Below are 20,850 nucleotides of genomic sequence, written 5' to 3'. Positions count from 1 at the left end.
AATGATAATGAGTTAGGTCTCGGCGAGAGAAAATGCGATTGTCGTTTAAATTCAAACTCACATACACATATAACTCATTCATTTCTCAAATTCAGAATCACATATACCATTTAACCCACCAAGATAGTCTAGTGGTAAAGTCGGCTTAAGAGACAAAAAAGTCATGAGTTCAATTCTAGAGAAATTTGATTGTCGTTTCAATTCAAAACAATTTTATTAGGGTTTTTTTAGTTTATATATATATATTACATTATATAAATAAATATAAATAACGAGCTACTCGCGAGCTACTCGAACAAGAAATATAAAGCTCGAATTCGAGCTCGATTTTATACTCGAGCTACTCGACTCAAGCTCGGTCAAATCTAGTTTGAGCCGAGCTTTGACCGAGCTACTCACGAGCAACTTGACTCGTTTACACCCCTAATACGAACATTGAAGTACAATTTTAAAGTGAGGAAAAAAGTGGTGAATGATTGTAAGTTTGTGATGATTTATCTTGTTTATCACTAACTTTATTTTTAATATAAAGATTGTTTTAAAAATAAAAAATAGAGAAAATGGACGTTTATTTCATTTTTAGGAACATGTATATGTATAGTGATAACTCATGTTGTCACATACTCATTGAAATATTTATCATTAATCATATACATTTTCCTAACATAAACAGATTAAAGGTCCACAACTCCACGTCTAACTTTCATCTGTTATACTGCACGTCTAACTACGTATCTGTTAGACTGCACGTCTAACTACGTATCTGTTAGACTGCACGTTTAACTACGTCTGTTAGACTGCACGTCTAACTACGTCTGTTAGACTGCACGTCTAACTACGTCTGTTAGACTGCACGTCTAACTACGTATCTGTTAGACTGCACGTCTAACCACGTATATGTTAGACTGCACGTCTAACTACGTATCAGTTAAACTACACGTCTAACTACGTATCTGTTAGACTGTACGTCTAACTACGTATCTGTTAGACTGCACGTCTAGCTACGTATCTGTTAAACTACACGCTAACTACGTCTAATAACCAATACGTTTAATGAACCTGATTCAAGCTAAGTCAAACTTAACATGTTATCCCCTCTTCTAGCCTAGCAGCAACAAGTGGTGGATATCCCCTAGGCCTCCATGAGGTCCTGGGTTCGAGCCCGTCAAGCGGCAAGTTCTGCTCCTGGTTAAATGGTTAAGTATATTTGCGGGATATGTACTTAACCTGCGGGAATTAGTCGCACTCCATAGGAGCAGCGGAACCCAGCGTTCTCAAAAAAAAAAACTTAACATGTTTCACTAGTAAAAAAGTAACATTTAAGGGCGGTTTTTACCGCCGTTATTGTATAATTTACCGCTGCTAAAATACAATTACGGCGGTAAAATTACCGTAGTCAACCGCCGTTAATAGTTCCGCCGTTAAAGAGATTTTGACAATTAAGGGCGGTAAATTTACCGCAGATACTAGCTTTTAACTGCGGTTTATAAAACCGCAGTTAATAATCTCTAACTGCGGTTTATAAGACCGCAGTTAATAGTCTCTAACTGTGGTTCCTAAAACCGTAGTAAATTGTTTACTTATAAAGGCGGATTTTTACCGCAAGTAATAGTTTCTAACTGCGGTTTAAAAACCGCAGTTAATAGTGGCTATATATAAATGCGATATTTTTACCACAAATAACTGTCTCTAATTACTAATTATAGTTTAAAAATAGCTGATAGTTATAAGTGTAGTTAATAGTCAATTGGCAATGATAAAAATCATTCAAAATAATATTATATAATTAACAATTCATTTTTATATTATAATATTACCTAAAAATATAATTATATATTATTTAAAGTCATACAAAATAAACATTATTATATCAATAAAAATAATCAAATTCCAAAATTTGAAATAACTTCTCTTCTTTTTCTTCCTTCTCCCTCTTCCTTTTCTTCTTCATTTTCTTCCTTCTCCCTCTTCCTTTTCTTCTTCATTTTCTTTCTTCCTTCTCCCTCTTCCTTTTCTTCTTCATTTTCTTTCTTCCTTCTCCCTCCTCCTTTTCTTCTTCATTTTCTTCCTTCTCCCTCTTCCTTTTCTTCATCAATTTTCTTCCTTCTCCCGACCTATAAAAGATTCAAATACAAATTACACTTTTTTATTCTCTTTTAACAAGCAAGAACTAAGTAAAATATTTCTTATATTAAATAAATTGATATAAATTACATTTGATAAATTAATTGGAAGAGAGAATTCATACTAACATGCTAATGTGGCGCTGTAAATTTCCCTCAAAGAAATTTTATTGTTCCATCTATTTGTCCTTGTCTTAAAGAGATCACTATCACTTAAATAAAATCATGGAGAAAAATGAGGAAATGAATTTAGAACATTCATTAGTTTTTTCAAATTTATATCAATGACAACCACATTTTGATAACCTAAAATTCATAAATAAAGTTAATTATATTCAATGACGTCCAAATTTCTTTCATGCTTCTATTAATACACCATAACACAACTTAATAAATGCATCTTTACAAACTTACAAATAATCATTATCTACAAGATGGAGGATCTGGCCGATAAAACAAAAATACTATACTTACAATGCAGAAATCTTCTTCAAATGTACCATGGAGTACTATACTTACAATGCAGAAATCTTCTTCAAATGTACCAGGGAGCCAGATGAAGCAATGCAAAAATCTTCTTCAAATGTACTACTATACTTACAATGCAGAAATCTTCTTCAAATGTACCAGGGAGCCAGATGAAGCAATGCAAAAATCTTCTTCAAATGTACGAGTAAGGTGAAAGCGCTAAAAAATAATAGGGAATGTAAATAATGCGCAAGAGAATATGAATTTATCTTCTTCAAATGTACGAGTAAGGTGAAGCGCTAAAAATAATAGGGAATGTAAATCATTCGCAAAAAAGAATAGGAATTTAGATAGTGCTCGATCAACTAGAGTAGGTTGTAGTTCCACAAAAAGAGGAATGTAAAAACGTGGAGAAGAAAATGGAATACTGGGTGAAGTGAAATAAATAACCCTTAATTCCTTAATATTTTTATTGTTTTATATAATTAAAAATAACATAATATTAAATACAATAATTTTCAATTATATTTATAAATTTATATATTATATAATTCAAAGATATTGTATGCATTTCATTTTTTTAACTAAATTCTTATATTTTTTTATTCATATTTAAAAATTACAAATTTTATTTTATTTTATAAAATACAAATATTATAAAAAATAAACACTAATATTAATTAAAACTAATATATAATTATAAATTTTATAAACAATAATTTTTTATAAAAAAATATTTATATTCTCGTACTAAAAAGTTTATATTTTTTCGTCGCTTTTATTATTACTTATGATTACCAGATTATTTACTATCCTAAATATTTATCTAAACATAAATTAGAAATAAAAAAATACTTTCACACACTTTCTTAATTAGTTTTTATTTATTTTTTTAATTTTCATCAATTAATAATCAAAAATATTTTTATTTTATTTTATAATTTATAAATTAAAATACAAAAAATATTATTAATAATTAAACAAATTACAATTTCAAATACATTTAGTTTAAACTAAATTCAAAAACAAATATAACAAAAATGCTAAATAAATAATTGATGACAATTTATCTCCATTAATCAATAAGAAAATATTCATTGAAATGATCAAATCTTCATTAAAATATTTTAGGAAGGTAAATGAGATAAAAATGACTAGTCTTCCATATTTTTAAAATTTATTTATAAAGAGTTTATCATAATATATATATCAAATTATAAAAGTTTACACAAAAATGATAACGAGTTTATTTTAAAATTATATATATATATATATATATATATATATATATATATATATATATATAATTTTATAAAAGTAATTTAGATATAAATTTTGACTAAAATGATAGAGAGTTTATCTTTAAAATATATGAATATTATATATATATATATATATATTATTTGAAATTTAGATATATTATTTGTAAATATGATTAAATTATTTAATATAAAATTAATCTAAAATAAATAAAAAATTATAAATATTTATGTAATTGTGATGAACTGTACCAATTACCTAGTTTTTATGACGTTTATTATCTATATAAATATAAAATTATAAATTAGACTTTTGTTATTAATTAAAATTTAATTTTATGAATTAATTTGAGATGAATTAGTCTATTATTTAATTTTTTATTTAATTAGTGATTAAATATTAATAAAATTTAATATTATTTTTAGCATTATTTATAAACTAAATATATATAAAATTATGAAACTAAAGTTTTTTATCGATATAATAGTTTAATATTTAAATTTATAATAATATATAATTATTGAATCAATCACTATATATTTTATAATAATAAATATATTAGTAATTATAACTAATTTCATTACGGTTTAAAGTCTTAATAATGTTAATTAGTATATATATATTTATTATATTATTTCAAGAATTTAATTAAAATATAAGTTAAAAAAATAATACAATAAAATGCTAAGTAAATAATTGATAACAATTTATCTCCATTAATCAATAAAAAAAATAATCTTGACAATATCAAATCTCCATTAAACATATTTTAAGAATCTAAATGAAATAAAAATGACTAATTATTCATATTTTTAGAATTTATTTCACTTAAAAAGATAATAGTGAATACCAAATTATATAAAGGTTTATATAAAAATGATAAATAGTTTATCTTAATATATATTTATATATTATTTTATAAAAGACATAATTTAAATATAAATTTTGATTAAAATGATAAAATGTTTATCTTCAATTAGAATAAATATAATATATATATATATATATTATATTATTTGAAATTTAGATATAATATTTATAAATGTGATTAAATTATTTACCATTAATTGTGATAATTACATTAACTAATCTTAAATAAAAAATATTTAAAATCTTTATATAATTGTGATTCACATAACAAATTACTTTGTATAAGACATTTGTTATATATAAATATAAACTTATAAACTAGATTTTTTTATTATTTTAAATTTTATTTTATAAAATAATTAGTGATGAATTAGTCTATTAAATTAGTGAAAGAAAAAAATATTAATAAAATTTAATATTATTTTTAGTATTATTTATAAACTAAATATATATAAAATTATGAAACTAAATTTAATTTAAATTTTATCGATATAATAGGTTAATATTTTAATTTATAATTATATATAATTATTGACAAAGTAAACTTCTTTAAACTTATATTTAAATTAAATTTCTAAGATAATGCATAGAAATAATCCTATTTAGCTTTTTAAAATTAAATTAATATTTATTTTTAACTTACTTTTATAAAAAAAAATTATATATACATATGAGAGAAGATTTGAGGGAACTTAAGGAAGGGAATGACGTGTTAATTGGTTGAAAAAATTAAACAACTTTCTCTCTTCTATTTTTTATTTCCTTACATTCTTTCATTTTTTCAACTTCAAATATTCTCTTTCATCGTATATAATATATATTTTCAATATTTTATTTTAATTAATAAATATACTAGCATATACTTGTAACTACATTACGGTTTAAAAGTCTTAATATTTGTTAATATATATATATATTTATTTATTATATTATTTTATGAATTTAATTAGAATATAAGTTTAAAAAATAATACAACAAAAATTCTAAATAAATATTTGATAACAATTTATCTCCATTAATTATAAAAAAATAGTCTTGACAATATCAAATCTTCATTAAACATATTTTAATAATGTAAATAAAAAAAACTAGTTTTTTATATTTTTAAAATTTATTTGAATTAAAAAATATAATAGTGCATACTAAATTATAAAGGTTAAAAAATAATAAATATTTTATCTTAATATATATATATACATTATTTTATAAAAGTAATTAGTAATAAATCAGTCTATTATTTTTAATAAATCATTAATTATGAGAGAGAAAAATATTAATAAGATTTAATATTATTTTTAGAACTATTTATAAACTAAATCAAGTGGATAGGATATAAAATTATATATAAATATGAAGTCTCAATATAATATTTTATTATTTCATTTTTTTTTTATTGTTAATTCATGTAAGATATGTTTATTGAACTGATAAAATAATATTTTATAAGTATATATATTTTAATTAACTTATCTAATATTTTTTGAAACTTATCTCAATTAATTTTTTAAAAAATAAAAATAAAAATTTATTATTATTTTTTTTTATGATTTATAATAATATAAGACTTTTAAATGTGGATCTATATAACACAATTAAACGTAAGATTTTAACTGAGGTATAAAAAACAAAAAACCACAGTTAGAGATAAGACTTTAACTACGGTATAAAAACCCGCAGTTAAAGATAAGACTTTTAACTACGGTTTTTATATACCACAGTTAAATGTTAGACTTTTAAAGGCGGTTTTATATACCGTAGTTAAATGTAAGACTTTTAAAGGCGGTTTTATATACCACAGTTAAAAACAAGGTATTAACTACGGTTTTAAATACCGCCGTAAAATTTCGCCGTTAAAAACACATTTTTTACTAGTGTTTTGATGCACCTGCACAAAAAACAATTAGACGACTTAATTTCTTTCTTATTTAAGTTTTATACAAACTCATTATCAAAATACCGTTAGTCAAAATGATTTGACCCTTAGTCAAAATAATTTGACCCAACATAAACAATAATAAAACACTAGAGGGATGATTTTTATCTCAATGAGAATCTGATCACCTGACAATTTTAGAAGCAATGACCTGTTGCTTTATCTTCATGTGAGGCGGAGTTTATGGCAGCTACTATAGTGTTGTGTCAAAGACTTTGAATGAGAAATTTGTTGAGCGAGGTGCTCGGATGTGATCCGAGGCCGATAACCCTATATGTCGACAACAAGTCTGCAATATCATTAATGAAGAACCTAGTGTTTAATGGAAGCAACAAACACATCGACACTCGGTTCCAATTCATCCGTGAATGTGTCGAGAACCGACAGATCGTCGTAGAGTTCGTAAGCACCAAAGAGAAACGTGCGGACATTCTTACCAAGGCGCTAGCAAGAGTCAAATTCGCGGAGATGCAAAAACTGCTCGATGTGAAAAATCTCAAACCAAATCAAGACTCCTTTATAAGATTGTATAAGTATTTTAGGGTTTCTAAACTAATGTATTTTTTTATAAGAGTTGTTTGTTAAGGTTGATAAACAACATTTAATATTTTAAAAAAAAATTCTCTTCAACAAATATTATTATCCTTCTTAATTGTTTAAACATTTTTTTCTTCATAATTGTTCTTAGAAGATCCGATAATCAGAACAACACTTATACGTGGTGACTTAATATTAAATTTAAGTTGCAATTTTATTTCTGTATAATAATATAAAATTTCAATATATTATAATTAGTTTATATAATTTTATTGTACAAATTTTATTTTATTTTTGAAAATATTTTATAGTATTAGAAAAAACCCGAACAGGATGTTAAACCGCGCATTGCTATACCTAGTTTCAATTTAAAGTTTGAAATACCCTTGTATAGGTAAATGAGGTTTTAGGGTTACATATCGTGTTTCCAGCCAGCGGTGGTATTAGTAAATAAAACCTACCTTCCCTAACGAAATTCTCCCTCTCTCGTTTCGTATATCTCTTCCTTATTCGAGATGAACGGCGGCCTGTCCATGGAGATAGACGGCGGGGGTGAGGCCTCCTTAGTTCAGCCCGTGTCATTGTCGCTTATTAAACGGTTGGCTTCATGTGACAAGTCCGCCAGGGATCGAGCTCTGAAGAAGGTTCTCAGAGCCTGGCTGCCTTCGCAGCAACCCGAACATGTCTCCGATGACGAATTGAAGAAGCTTTGGAAGGGCCTCTTTTACTGCGTTTGGCACGCCGATAAAGCTCCCGTTCAGCTCGAGCTTATCAACCGTCTCTCCGCTCTCATTGTATCTCTCCCTCTTGATTTGTCTCTGCGATACTTCTCTATGTTTCTCATAACCCTGCGTAGAGAATGGACTGGCATTGATCATCTCAGGTTAGACAAATTTTACCTACTCATTCGCCGCTTCGTAAACGCTTGCTTTCGTATGCTTAAAGGGAACTCCTGGGATTTGGAGATCTCCCGTCGATTCATGTCTGTGCTTGAACAGGATACATTCTCTTCTGAAGAATACCTTCTAGGAAGTGGTGTTAATTACCACATTGCATCGGTTTTCCTTGATGAACTTAAGCAATACCTTCCTCTTAGAATCGAAACCCTTGATGTCATCTATAAGCCATTCATTGTAGCCATGACTAAGAGCCATGATAAGTTGCTGGTTACTAAAATTGCTTCCAACATGTTTAATGTTTTATTGAAATACGGCACAACTCTATTAGAGTGTAAGAGATTGGGAGGCGAAACATCATCAGATGCTAGGGATGATGTTTCCCTTCATGGAACAGTAGCTCTTAAGTTAAATTTTTCAGCCAAGTTTTATGATTCTGGTTCATCCCCTGATTGTTTTCAAGGAAACAGAAAGGTATTGTTTGGTTTGCACCAGGGTTTCATGGAGCTGGAGAAGGATTTGACATCTTTCGGTATTGAAATTCCAAATCCTGATGTTCTTGTGGATGAAGAAGATTCCATTCCCAAACTCATTCCTATTTTGTCAGCTGAAGAAGCAAATGAAAAGCTTCAAATTGTTGCCACCACTGAACATTTGAACAAGAAAAGGAAATCCAAGAAAGCTTTGGCCAATACTGACAACAAAAGAGCAGAGGATGGAGGTGAGAAAAAGAAAAGAAAGAAGAATAAGAAGAAAAATAGTGAAATTTCTGTGACTGAAGAAGATCATGGTGATACGAGTCTCGTGGCTACTAGTGGCGATAGTTTCATTAACACAACTTCAAACGATTCTTTCACTTCAAACCTTCAAATTCAGTTTGAGGAGGCTGCTGATGTTGAACTAGACAAGAATGGTAATTCACAGGAAGCTCTTAAGGTAAAGGCCCCTGGACCTAATAAGCGAAAGAAAAGAAAAAACAAGGATTTGCAGGATTCTAATTTGAAGGAAGACATTGTTGATGATATTATGAAGAGTGGGGAGAAGAGTGCGAAAAAAGTGAGCTTTTCTATGAAGAATAACTTGGTGTGGAAACCTCATTGTCCATTACCTCCTCAAGATTTAAGAATACCACCATCCCTTATTCCGAGGGGTAGTGCCCTTAAAAAAGGAGTATCTCCTGGTCCTGTAGTGGGAAAACGTAAAGTAAACCAGGCGAAGAAGAGAATCAAAACCAACCCTGTTGCAACCAATTGGTTTAGGTGATTATGAATCCTTTTTGATCCAACAACTTACTTGAGAATTTCCCATTGCTGTTTTGGTTTATCTTGAATTTTTCATGAGTACTCATCCTTCTTGATCTTAGGTTATGAATTCGTAATCCTGAATCTCTTTTTGTTTCTATTGTTGTGAACTGTTTAATTTAATTGATAGTTTGAGACGATATTTTGTTTGTGCTGAGTAATGAGCATGGTTGTTTTTACTTATAGGATCCACTTATGTCATCTTTGTTTGTATTTATAGGATTTAAAAGTCTTCATTTTCTTTCATTAGACACAATTAGTGAAATGGATAGATTTTAATAGCGGATAGCTTCTGAAGCTTAAGCAACTATATTTTGTTGCTTTGATAGTAAATAAAATCTGGGTTGTGTTTCACTTGAGGCTAAAAGGCTTTTCACCCGGTGGAGCGAGAGAAACACACCACTATGCAAAAGTGGTCTAAAGATCAGTTTATTGTTTGATTTTTACAAATAACGCTCTCAATGAAGTGAAGTGTAAGGGAGTGCTAACTTATTCTAGGAAAAGAATTAAGGTTGTAATATGTTGGTTGTTTAAATACCGAAATTCACAACTAAATCATTGAAGTTGGTTAGCTACTATTTTAAAATATTAATGTTAAATAATATAATTATACATAAATTTTGATTTGGAAAAAAATATAAATTATATGTAATCGTTTTGATAAACAAATAACTATGTAATGTTAAGGCATTCACTATAAATGAGTAAGATTCTTAGATTCTCGGTACGATGTATACATATAAAATATAAATAAATAAATTATAATAATATGTATTTCAATGTTTAAAATTCTTAATAAATTATAATTAATATATTAAAATAAAAAAAATAGAACACTCTAATTTACCCACCTACCAATTTTATCATAAATTTTAACCAATATCATTCGCATACAACCTGACCTTCTTTATCCTCAATTCGGCTAACAATGCATCTCATTCCATATTTATCCTTAATATGCGATCTTGCACTTTCATTTCGATCAAATCAACCATCTCCAATATCACAATATTTTTTACTCTTCACTTTGGTCACCAATCCCCAACTAACCTCTTATCTCATTACTCATCTCCTCACATATTTTACAATATACAACCTGACTTTTTTATCCTCATTTTAGATAATTAACCATCTTATTTCACTTTTATGAACACCCTAATCAACCTCTCATATTGTGTGACACTATGACCTTACACAATTCATTTCGGTCAAATCAACTATCTCCAACGTTATCAATCTCTTTTACCCTCACTTTGACCAATCAATCCTTAATCGAAATCTCATAGTGTGACCTTACTTACTTCGATTAACCAAAAAAAATCTCATTCCACATTTTTATCCCACTAATCTCAATTGACCTCTCATCTCGAGACTTTACTTTCATTTTGATCAAACAATTCATCTCCTCACATATTTATTATAAACAACCCGAATTATTTATCCTCACTTCAACTGAAAAGTTCATCTCATTTCATATTTATCTACCATAATCGGACATCTTATACTGTGACATTTAAACTTTCACTTTGGTACATTACCAATCTCTTTTACCCTAACTTTTCCTCACCAATACCAATCGACCTCTCATCGTGTGGCACACTCACTTCGAATAACCAAACATCTCATTCCATATTTTTATCCACCTCCATTGACCTAGTCGACTTATCATCGTGTGTCATACTCACTTCGACTAACCAACCATTTCATTCCATATTTTTATCCACCACAATTAACCTTTAATCTTTTGACCTTACACTTTCACTTTGGTCAAATCAACAAACAACAAAACATTTCATTCCATACTGTAAATGTAATTTACCCAACAATCAATTTTATCGCATATTTTAACCATCCATCCCAATCGACCTCTAATTTTGTGAATGTCATTACCCACCCACCAATTTTATCGCAAATTTTAACCAAAATCAACTTATTTTTTCTATTAAGGTTTATTTTATATATATATATATATATATATATATATATATGAATGAATAAAAAAGTTTCTTAGAGAGTTGTACTTGTTTTGTTTGGTTATAAGTTCGAAACATACATATAACATTTTTAATTTTAGTTTTAACCGTTTGAAGTTTATGGACGGGTCAACCCACAATCCGACCCAAATATCCATATACTCTCACATATATATCCAAATTAACCACAACTTTCGACCAGTCAATCTGGACACTTTGAAATTAAGCATTATTATATATATATATATATATTAGTTAATTAAAAACTTGAACTTATATTGTTAAGAACGTCATTTGGTGTTGAATTTAAAATATAAAGTCTAATTGGTTAAATAGTTGTATTTGGTTTTGTTAGATTATTATTTGAAACAAACATATAATATTTTTAACCATTTTAAGTTTATGTGAGGGTCAACTCACAATTCAACTCAAGTATCAATGCACTCTCACATATATCCAAATTAACTACATGACCCGACAATCTGGATACTTTGAAGTTTGAAATTAATCATTATAATATATATAGATTAATTAATAAATTATAACTATAATACTATATGCTAGGTTGGGTAGGGATAAAATGTAATAAAAGTAGGGAAATTTGATTTAATGGCCCTCATAATAGGCATAATTCCAAAAAAAAAGCCCACGATTAATAAACTTTGCAAAAAGGGTATTTTTACCTTGTGAAATTTCGTTCTTGACTCCGTTAACATATTTACCACTAATATGCGATCATTATAGATGCAAAAATCGTGTAATGCTCGCAGCATGTTGATGTGCAAGCATTACACGATTCTCGCATCTGTAATGATCGCACATCATCATGCAAGCATTACACAATTCTCGCACATCGTGTAATGCTCGCACATCAGGGTATATAAATTGTTCAAATTCGATCTCTTCACTCTCCTTCTCCATTGCCTCTCTCTCTCTCTCTAAAAAAAACTAGTTCTGATTTCTTTATCCCCTCCTATTATTCTCCCTCGCCTTTCTCGCTCAACAACGACAGGTTTTTTCGATTTGCAAGAAAAAAGAGAGAGTTTACAGGGATGGCTTCAAAGACACCGCGAGTGACCAGGAACTCGGAATTGATCTGGGGAGTGGGCAAATTCTCCCATTCTAAGATGTACCACAAGAGAGGACTCTGGGCCATCAAGGCCAAGAACGGCGGCACCTTCCCTCAACACGAGAAAGTTAAACCCTAAACAAGCGCATCGTTAACAAGTGCACACTGTTAACTTTCAGAATCAAGTAGAGAAGATTGTGTAATACTTTTGAATATGAGAATAAGAAATGAAAAACGTAATGGATCCTACGGGGCCATCTCCCGATCTTATTAACTGATACAATATACCTCTTACAAAAATAGTCCTTAAACTATTGATATAATAACACAAATAAAAATAACTTTATAATTAAAACTATTTTACCCTAATCAACAAGTTATCTAATATAACTTATTACAATTCTTACATAGGCATTCCCATGTGTACAGACTCAATCAAAACATAGGCATTCCTATGTGAACATAATTTATTTTTATTTTAATACACTTTCCTCAAGATGAACATCTCTAAGGTTCATCTTAGACAATAAAGCTTGAAAACGATTAGAATCTAAGGCTTTGGTGAAAAAATCATCAGCTTGGTCTTGTGTGTAGACATGCTTAGGAATAAGGAAACCATCTTTGAATTTATCTCGAACAATATGACAATCAATCTCCAAATGCTTTGTTCTTTCATGGAAGATTGGATTTTCAGTGATGTGTATAGCAGACATATTATCATACCACAAGTTAATCGGCAAAGGAACAATTTGTTGGAGATCATTTAGGATATATGAAATCCATAGCAGTTCACATACCGTGGAACCAAGACTTCTATATTCCGCTTCAGCACTTGATCTCGAAACAGTCGCTTGCTTTTTGGTTTTCCAGGAAATGAGTGAATCCCCTAGTTTGATGCAGAATCCTGTAAGAGACCTTCTGCTTACATCACAATTTCCCCAATCTGCATCTGAAAAAGCCTCCAAACACAAGTTATTATTGAAAAAATAAAACAGTCTAACGATGGTGAACCTTTTAAGTATCGAACCATTCTAAGAGCTGCCTGCCAATGAACAATATTTGGCTCATTCATGAATTGACTGAGTTCTTGTACACTATATGCCAAATCAGGTTTAGTAAAATTCAAATATATAAGACGTCCAACTAACCGTCTATATTTCTCAGGATCTTTCAACAATTCATACCCTTTTTCTTGAAGTTTAAGACCTTTAATCATAGGAGTCTTTTCTGGTTTAGAACACAACAATTCTGTTTCTTTTAAAATATCAAGAACATATTTCCTTTGATTCACAAATAATCTTATATCAGTTCTAACAATCTCAAGGCCAAGAAAAAATTTGGCTTCTTTAAGATCTTTAATTGAAAATTTATTATCAATGAAAGTCTTAACATTCTCAATATCATTTAAATCATTTCCACATATTAATATATCATCTACATACATCAATAAGACAATAATTCCTTTAACAGTATGCATGATAAAAAGACAATGATCATTTTGAGATTGTTTGAAACCAAATTCAATTAATCGATTTGTACATTCCAAATTCCATTGTCTTGAATCTTGTTTCAAGCAATAAAGACTCTTAACAAGTTTACAAACCTTTCCTTTTTCTAATGATTTATAACCATCTGGAGGATTCATATAAATATCTTCATTAATGTGCATGTCCATTAAGAAAAGTATTATTGACATCTACTTGATGTAGATGCCAATTATTTGCTGCTGCTAAAACAAGTATAAGTCTAACTGTTACTGTTTTAGAAACTGGTGCAAATACATCATGATAATTAATCCCCTCTTTTTGACTAAAACCCTTAGAAACAAGTCTAACCTTTAGTTTGTTAAGTGAACCATCTTGATTGAGTTTAGTTTTATAAACCCATTTTGACCCAATTGTTTTTTTTCCTTTTGGAAGATCAACAATCACCCAAGTTCCATTTTTATAAAGTGCTTTCAATTCATCATTCATTGTAGATTACCAAGCATGTAGTTTGCTAGCTTCTACATAAGATTTAGGCTCATCAATACATGTTATGTTCATAAAAAAATCTTTTTTTATCTGTTTTGTATAAATGATTAATAAATGGGAAAGTATTAGGAGGGGAATTAGACTTAAAAATATGCATGATGTAATCTTTACTCCATGCTGGTTTTGTTCTAACTCTATCACTTTTCCTTACTAGATTAAGTTCATCATTTTCGAAATTGTCAATAGGACTTTCTGTGTTGAAATCACCTCCTAAATTTGAACATCCTGTTTCAGAAAAATCATTCTCAATCTCATTTGCATCATGAGATATTGAAGTTTCATCTTTTTCTGTCACTGTTTTGTTTCCAAAATTTTGACAATCTTGTTTCTTTTTGTTTATTCTTGACTCAATTATACTTTCAGTTTCATCCTCATAAAACTGTGTATTATCATAAAAAGGCATATAATTCAAATTTTCAGGTTGATTTGTATCTTTTGAAAAAGGAAAATATTTTTCATAAAAAATAACATCTCTTGAAACAAAAATTTCATCATTTTCTAGATCACAAACCCTATACCCTTTTTGATCATTCATATAGCCTAAGAAAATATATTTTATACCTCTAACATCAAACTTAGACTTGTTTGGTTGATTATTTGAACAATAACATAGACATCTAAAAGTTCTAGCATTATTAAGATTTGGTTTTTCACCTTTAAGAATTTCTAAAGGAGATTTCCATTTAAGAACTATTGTGGGCAACCTGTTAAACATGTGAGTTGCCATAAGAATGGAAAAAGGCCAAAACTTTAATGGAAGACATGCCTGAAACATAAGAGACCTAGCAATTTCAAGAAGATGCATATGTTTTCTCTCTACTACCCCATTTTGTTGGGGGGTGTAGACACATGTCTTTTGATGAAGAATACATAAAGATTTAAACAAGTTCATGCATCCAATATTAACAAATTCAGAACCATTGTCTGTTCTAAAAGTTTTAATACTAGTATTATAATGATTTTTGACCAGTCCACAGAAATCTTGAAGTGTTGAACATACAATATTTTTACTTTTTAAAAGAAATGTTACATCTACTAAAATCATCAACCAAAGTCAACATATATGGACAATTAATATATGAATCTTCTTTGTATGGACCCCATACATCAGCATGAACTAATTCAAAAATAGATTTACTTTTTGTAGTACTGTTATCAAAAGATAAACGATGCATCTTAGATTTATTGCAAACATCGCACGGTTTAGAATCAACAACAATTTCAGGAAAAATATGTTTTATTACTTCATCAAATGGATGTCCCAATCTTACATGAATTATTCCAGAATCAACAACAGAATTACAAGTAAAACTATCAATATAATTGTTTCTATCAATGATATTGTCAGTTTCTAAAAAGTACAAATTGTTATGTAAAATTCTCTTTCTTAAGATTTTATCACATTAAAAGTCCTGCAAAAACAACATTTGTTATTGAAGACACATTTTATTCCTTTAGAGTTCAAAATTTGTGAAACAGAGATCAAATTATAGTTGAAGTTAGGAACATGAAAAACATCAAAAAGTATGATTTCTTTTGTTAATTCAACAACTCCAGTATAATTTACCAAAATGTTTGTACCATTTGGTAAATATAAAGAAATTGGTGTAATCATTTCAGTTAATTTGGAAATAACAGTTTTATCACAACAAACATGATTGTTGGCTCCTGTATCAATAATCCAAAAATGGTTTTTGATTCTGTTTTGGTTTGAGTTTAAAATTGTGTGATTTTCACAATCAAACTTTGTATTAGAATAGGTTAAAGACAAACCTGCACTATACTTGTTGGAAGAAGTTCCATCTTTTGAAGATCCAATATCACTAGTTTTTTGAAATCGCTTCATCAAATTAGCCAATGTTTTCATGGTTTCTGTAATCAATGTTCCTTGATCTTCTTGTTCTTGATTTTCTTTTTTTTTCTTCAAGATCAAAGGATGCTTCTGCCATGTTACTGAACTTCTTTCATTTTTGATCTCCTATGATTCCTTTCCACCAATCAGGAAATCCAACAATTCAAAAACAACCATCTTTTAAGTGTCCTTTCATTCCACAGTGAGTACATTGTAGTGAGTTCTTGAATGCATTTCCTTTACTCTACCTTGAATCATTAGATATCTTATTTCTTGCAAAAAACATTGCCGAATATTCATTTGATTCATGATTAACATCATTAATCACTCTATGTCTTTGAACGGATAATAATGCTGAATAAGCTCGATTAATATCAGGTTCAAGATCAGAAACAAGAATCTGATTTCGAATGTTTTCATATGAATCATTTAATCCTGTAAGAAACTGAGAGTCTTCTTTTTGTGTCCTCCTCCTCAATTTGATCAGAAACTTGGCAACATTTGTTAACCCTGATCTTACAGTTGCATCTTGGAAGTGGTTTAATACAACGATACTCATCCCACCATCTATTCATAGTAGAAAAATATTTTTCAAGAGGAGAATCACCTTGCTTTAGTGAGTTTATGTCTTTCTGTAACTGGAATGAATTTTGTTCATTCTTGACTTGATATCGTCTCTTAAGTTTCTCCCATAGCTCCATGGTGGTCTTAGTGTGAACAAAATCCTCCTTAATGTCTACACGCAGTGAGTTTAGAATCCAAGAGCGAACAAGTGAATCTTCTTTGTTCCATTTGTATCGATCGTCATCGTTATTTGGACAAGAAATCAAACCATCGATAAACCCTTGTTTGGATTTAGAAGTAAGCGTAATTCCAACACTTCTGCTCCAACTAAGATAGTTTTGCCATGTAAAAAGTGCAGTCACAATTGCCATACCTGGTTGATCGTTGCTTCCCACATAAAGAAATTCTTCTTCAGCTTTCTTGGCTCGATTTCTTATCTTTTTCTTTCTCTTTACTTTTCGTTTTTCCTTTAAATCACGTTTCTTCTTCTTATCTCGTTTCTTTTTATCTTCTTCCGTCTTTCCTAATAGCTTTTCTTCCAGATCTTGATCTTTGCCCGATTGTAGCTGTTGAGTGACTTCTTCTTCCGAATCCATCATAGTATCTGATGAACTAGAAGAAGACCTAGACGAAGAATCAGAATCAGAAGAAACTTCATCCTACTATGATACCATGTTAACTTTCAGAATCAAGTAGAGAAATTGTGTAATTCTTTTGAATATGAGAACAAGAAATGAAAAACGTAATGGATCCTACGGGGCCATCTCCCGATCTTATTAACTGATACAATATATCTCTTACAAAAATAGTCCTTAAACTATTGATATAATAACACAAATAAAAATAACTTTATAATTAAAATTATTTTACCCTAATCAACAAGTTATCTAATATAACTTATTACAACTCTTATATAGGCATTCCCATGTGTACAGACTCAATTAAAACATAGGCATTCCTATGTGAACATAATTTATATTTATTTTAATAACCCAAACCCATAAAGCTAAGTACTGCAAAATGGATGCTTTATTTATTTCCATTTTCAATCTTCCTAATAGACTATGATTCTTTTCGGTTGTCAATCTCTCTAGGGCTAGCATTACTCCAGGGACAGTGTTGATTATATTGGCTGGACGATTCAAGGGGAAGAGTGTTGTGTTTCTGAAGCAACTTTCTTCTGAGTTACTTTTTTGTCACTAGTGATGATCTATCTTTTCATTCTTTTTTGCCTATTGTGTGAAATGCATTCAACCCACATTATTAGTTTGGCCTAGAAGGAGAGAAAGAGTACAACTTTTCTTTTATATAAATACGTGTAGGGCCATTCAAGATCAATGGTGTTCCACTAAGACGTGTTAATCAATCGTATGTGATTGCAACCTCTACTAAGGTGGACATATCTGCTGTGAACGTTGATAAGTTTGATGATAAGTACAAAAAAATCTGAGAAGAGGAAGAAAAAGGTTGATTGTGGAGTTGCAAGACCGAGCCAAGTTTGAATGTTCATATGAACCACAACAATTATGTCATTGATTCTGGAGTTGCATGACCGAGCCAAGTTGATGAAACAAAGGAAGGAGAATTTTTGAGGAAGAGAAAGAGGTTTGCTTTTTATCATCATTTGTTTCTAAATATTGATATTGAAGGAATTGGTTGAGTTTTTTTTTTAATAACACTTGTTGGTAAATGCAGGAGAAGAATGTCTTCCCATAGGAAAAGAAGGATGATAAAAAAACTGTGGATGCAGCTTTGCTACAATCTATTGAAGGTGTTACAGATTTGAAGGCTTATCTTGGTGCCAGATTCTCGCTTAAGGCTGGCATGAAACCTCATGAGTTCGTATTTTAGAGGGGAAATGATATGCCTTAGTCATTTATCCTTTGTTTTTTTTCTTATCTTGTTAGCTTTTATTTGATTGATAATGAAATTTCATGTGAAGTTGTGTGGTATGAGATTATAACATGGAACTGAGTTTCCTTCAGGATGTTAAGCTTGTTTCTGAGGTATAATATTGAGAGGATTTTGTCAGTTGATGATTTATTGAATGACTTTTAATTTCTTGAATGTAGCTTGCCATCTTTTTAGAGAGTTTTGTTTGCATTTCAAAAATTGGCTATTGAAATAAGATATTTTGTGTTTTATGAGCTAATTATAGAATTTCAATCTTTGTTTCTGATTTTATTAGTGGTAACTATTAATTTTGAAGTTAAATTTAATGTCATCTTTTGAAGCAAAAGTTTGTTAATCTCTCTTTGCAATCAGTATTTCAATAAATATTCAGCAAACAAATTTCAATTAAGTATTTACTACCTTGTCATAAAGGTATTATTTATTGAATGATGTTAAATGGGTTGTCATTCAAAATATTAAGAATTTACAAACTTTGGTCTTGCAACTCCAGAATCAATGACATAATTGTTGTGGTTCAATTCGTCAATAGTGACAAAAAGTAATGCTTCAGAAACACAACACTCTGCCCCTTGAATCGTCCAACCAATATAATCAACATTGTCCCTGGAGTAATGCTAGCCCTAGAGAGATTGACAAACGAAAAGAATCATAGTCTACTAGGAAGATTAAAAATGAAAATAAATAAAGCATCCATTTTGCAGTACCTTTGCTTTATGGGTTTGGGTGTACGCTTGTTAATGATGCGCTTGTTTAGGGTTCAACTTTCTCGTGTTGAAGGAATGTGTCACTGTTCTTGGTCTTGATGGCCCAGAGTCCTCTCTTGTGGTACATCTTAGAATGGGAGAATTTGCCCACTCCCCAGATCAATTCCGAGTTCCTGGTCACTCGCGGTGTCTTTGGAGCCATCCCTGCAAACTCTCCCTTTTTCCTGCAAATCGAAAAAACCTGTCGTTGTTGAGCGAGAGAGGCGAGGGAGAAGAAGAAGAGAGATTAAGAAATCAGAACTAGGTTTTGTTGAGCGAGAGAGAAGGAGAAGGAGAAAGAGAAGGAGAGTGAAGAAATCGAATTTGAACAATTTATATTATCTGATGTGCGAGCATTACACGATGTGCGAGAATCGTGTAATGCTCGCAAGATGATGTGCAATCATTACAGATGCGAGAATTGTGTAATGCATTCTCGCAACTGTAATGATTGCACATTAGCGATAAATGTGTTGTCGGGTGCAAAAACGACATTTCACAGGGTAAAAAGACCATTTTTGTAAAGTTTGGGCCTTTTTTGGAATTATGCCTATTATGAGGACCATTTAATCAAATTTTCCTAAAAGTAAGAGTTAATTATCTAGGTGGCCCTCCGATTATTTTGATACTAACTTTTAACTCTTATATTATAGTTAATTATCTAGGTGGCCCTCCGATTATTTTGATACTAACTTTTAACTCTTATATTATTTTTTAACACAAATTTCTCCTCAAACATTTAAAAAGGGTCATTAATAGTTTTTCTATCAATGGTTCGATCTCAATATAATATATATATATATATATATATATATATATATATATAATTTTTATAAATTATTTTTACAAATAAAATAAATAATGTGCTATTTTCATTAATATATATATATATATAAATTATATATATACAAATTATCTGTGACTCGCCCTACCGATATATATACATCACAAATAATTCAATTATGATTTTTTTTTGCAAAAAAAAATAGAAAATAGTATATAGATAGGAAAAATAAAATATTTTACAGCAAAAAATTAATAATCATAATAAGCAACTAGGAAAATTTTCGTGCGATTCACACATATAAGGATAAAAATAAAATAAATTAAAAAAATTATAATAATATTTATTCAATGTTTAAAATTATTAAAATAAAAAATATAACGCTCTTATTTCACATTTTATTCACTTCGATAAAATAACTTATTTTTCCACATGTTTCATCACATATTTTTTCTGAATGAATCTCTCATTTCGTGACTTTACACTTTCATTTTGTCAATCAAATATTTGATTCATATTTTTTAATAATT

At 29.4% G+C, this 20,850-nt stretch overlaps 1 protein-coding gene and 1 pseudogene across 1 annotated transcript; both read left to right on the top strand.

Moving 5' to 3' along the window:
• The first annotated feature begins 7,627 nt into the window (after positions 1-7,627).
• Positions 7,628-9,576, top strand: LOC124914139 (ribosomal RNA processing protein 1 homolog). The gene has a single exon (XM_047454624.1). It carries the CDS (start codon positions 7,707-7,709, stop codon positions 9,348-9,350), a length of 1,644 nt encoding a protein of 547 aa, XP_047310580.1. The 5' UTR covers positions 7,628-7,706; the 3' UTR covers positions 9,351-9,576.
• Positions 9,577-12,413: 2,837 nt separating this feature from the next.
• LOC124915641 lies at positions 12,414-18,910 on the top strand (annotated as a pseudogene).
• Positions 18,911-20,850: the final 1,940 nt, after the last annotated feature.

Source organism: Impatiens glandulifera, chromosome 9, assembly GCF_907164915.1.
Source record: "Impatiens glandulifera chromosome 9, dImpGla2.1, whole genome shotgun sequence".
Classification (NCBI taxonomy): domain Eukaryota; kingdom Viridiplantae; phylum Streptophyta; class Magnoliopsida; order Ericales; family Balsaminaceae; genus Impatiens; species Impatiens glandulifera.
The sequence above is the reverse complement of the archived record's forward strand: the minus strand, read 5'-3'. Positions and strand labels throughout refer to the sequence as shown.

What these genes read in the sequence shown, in the direction of transcription:
- LOC124914139 (XM_047454624.1), top strand. Translation starts at nt 7,707, where the DNA reads ATGAACGGCGGCCTGTCCATGGAGATAGACGGCGGGGGTGAGGCCTCC.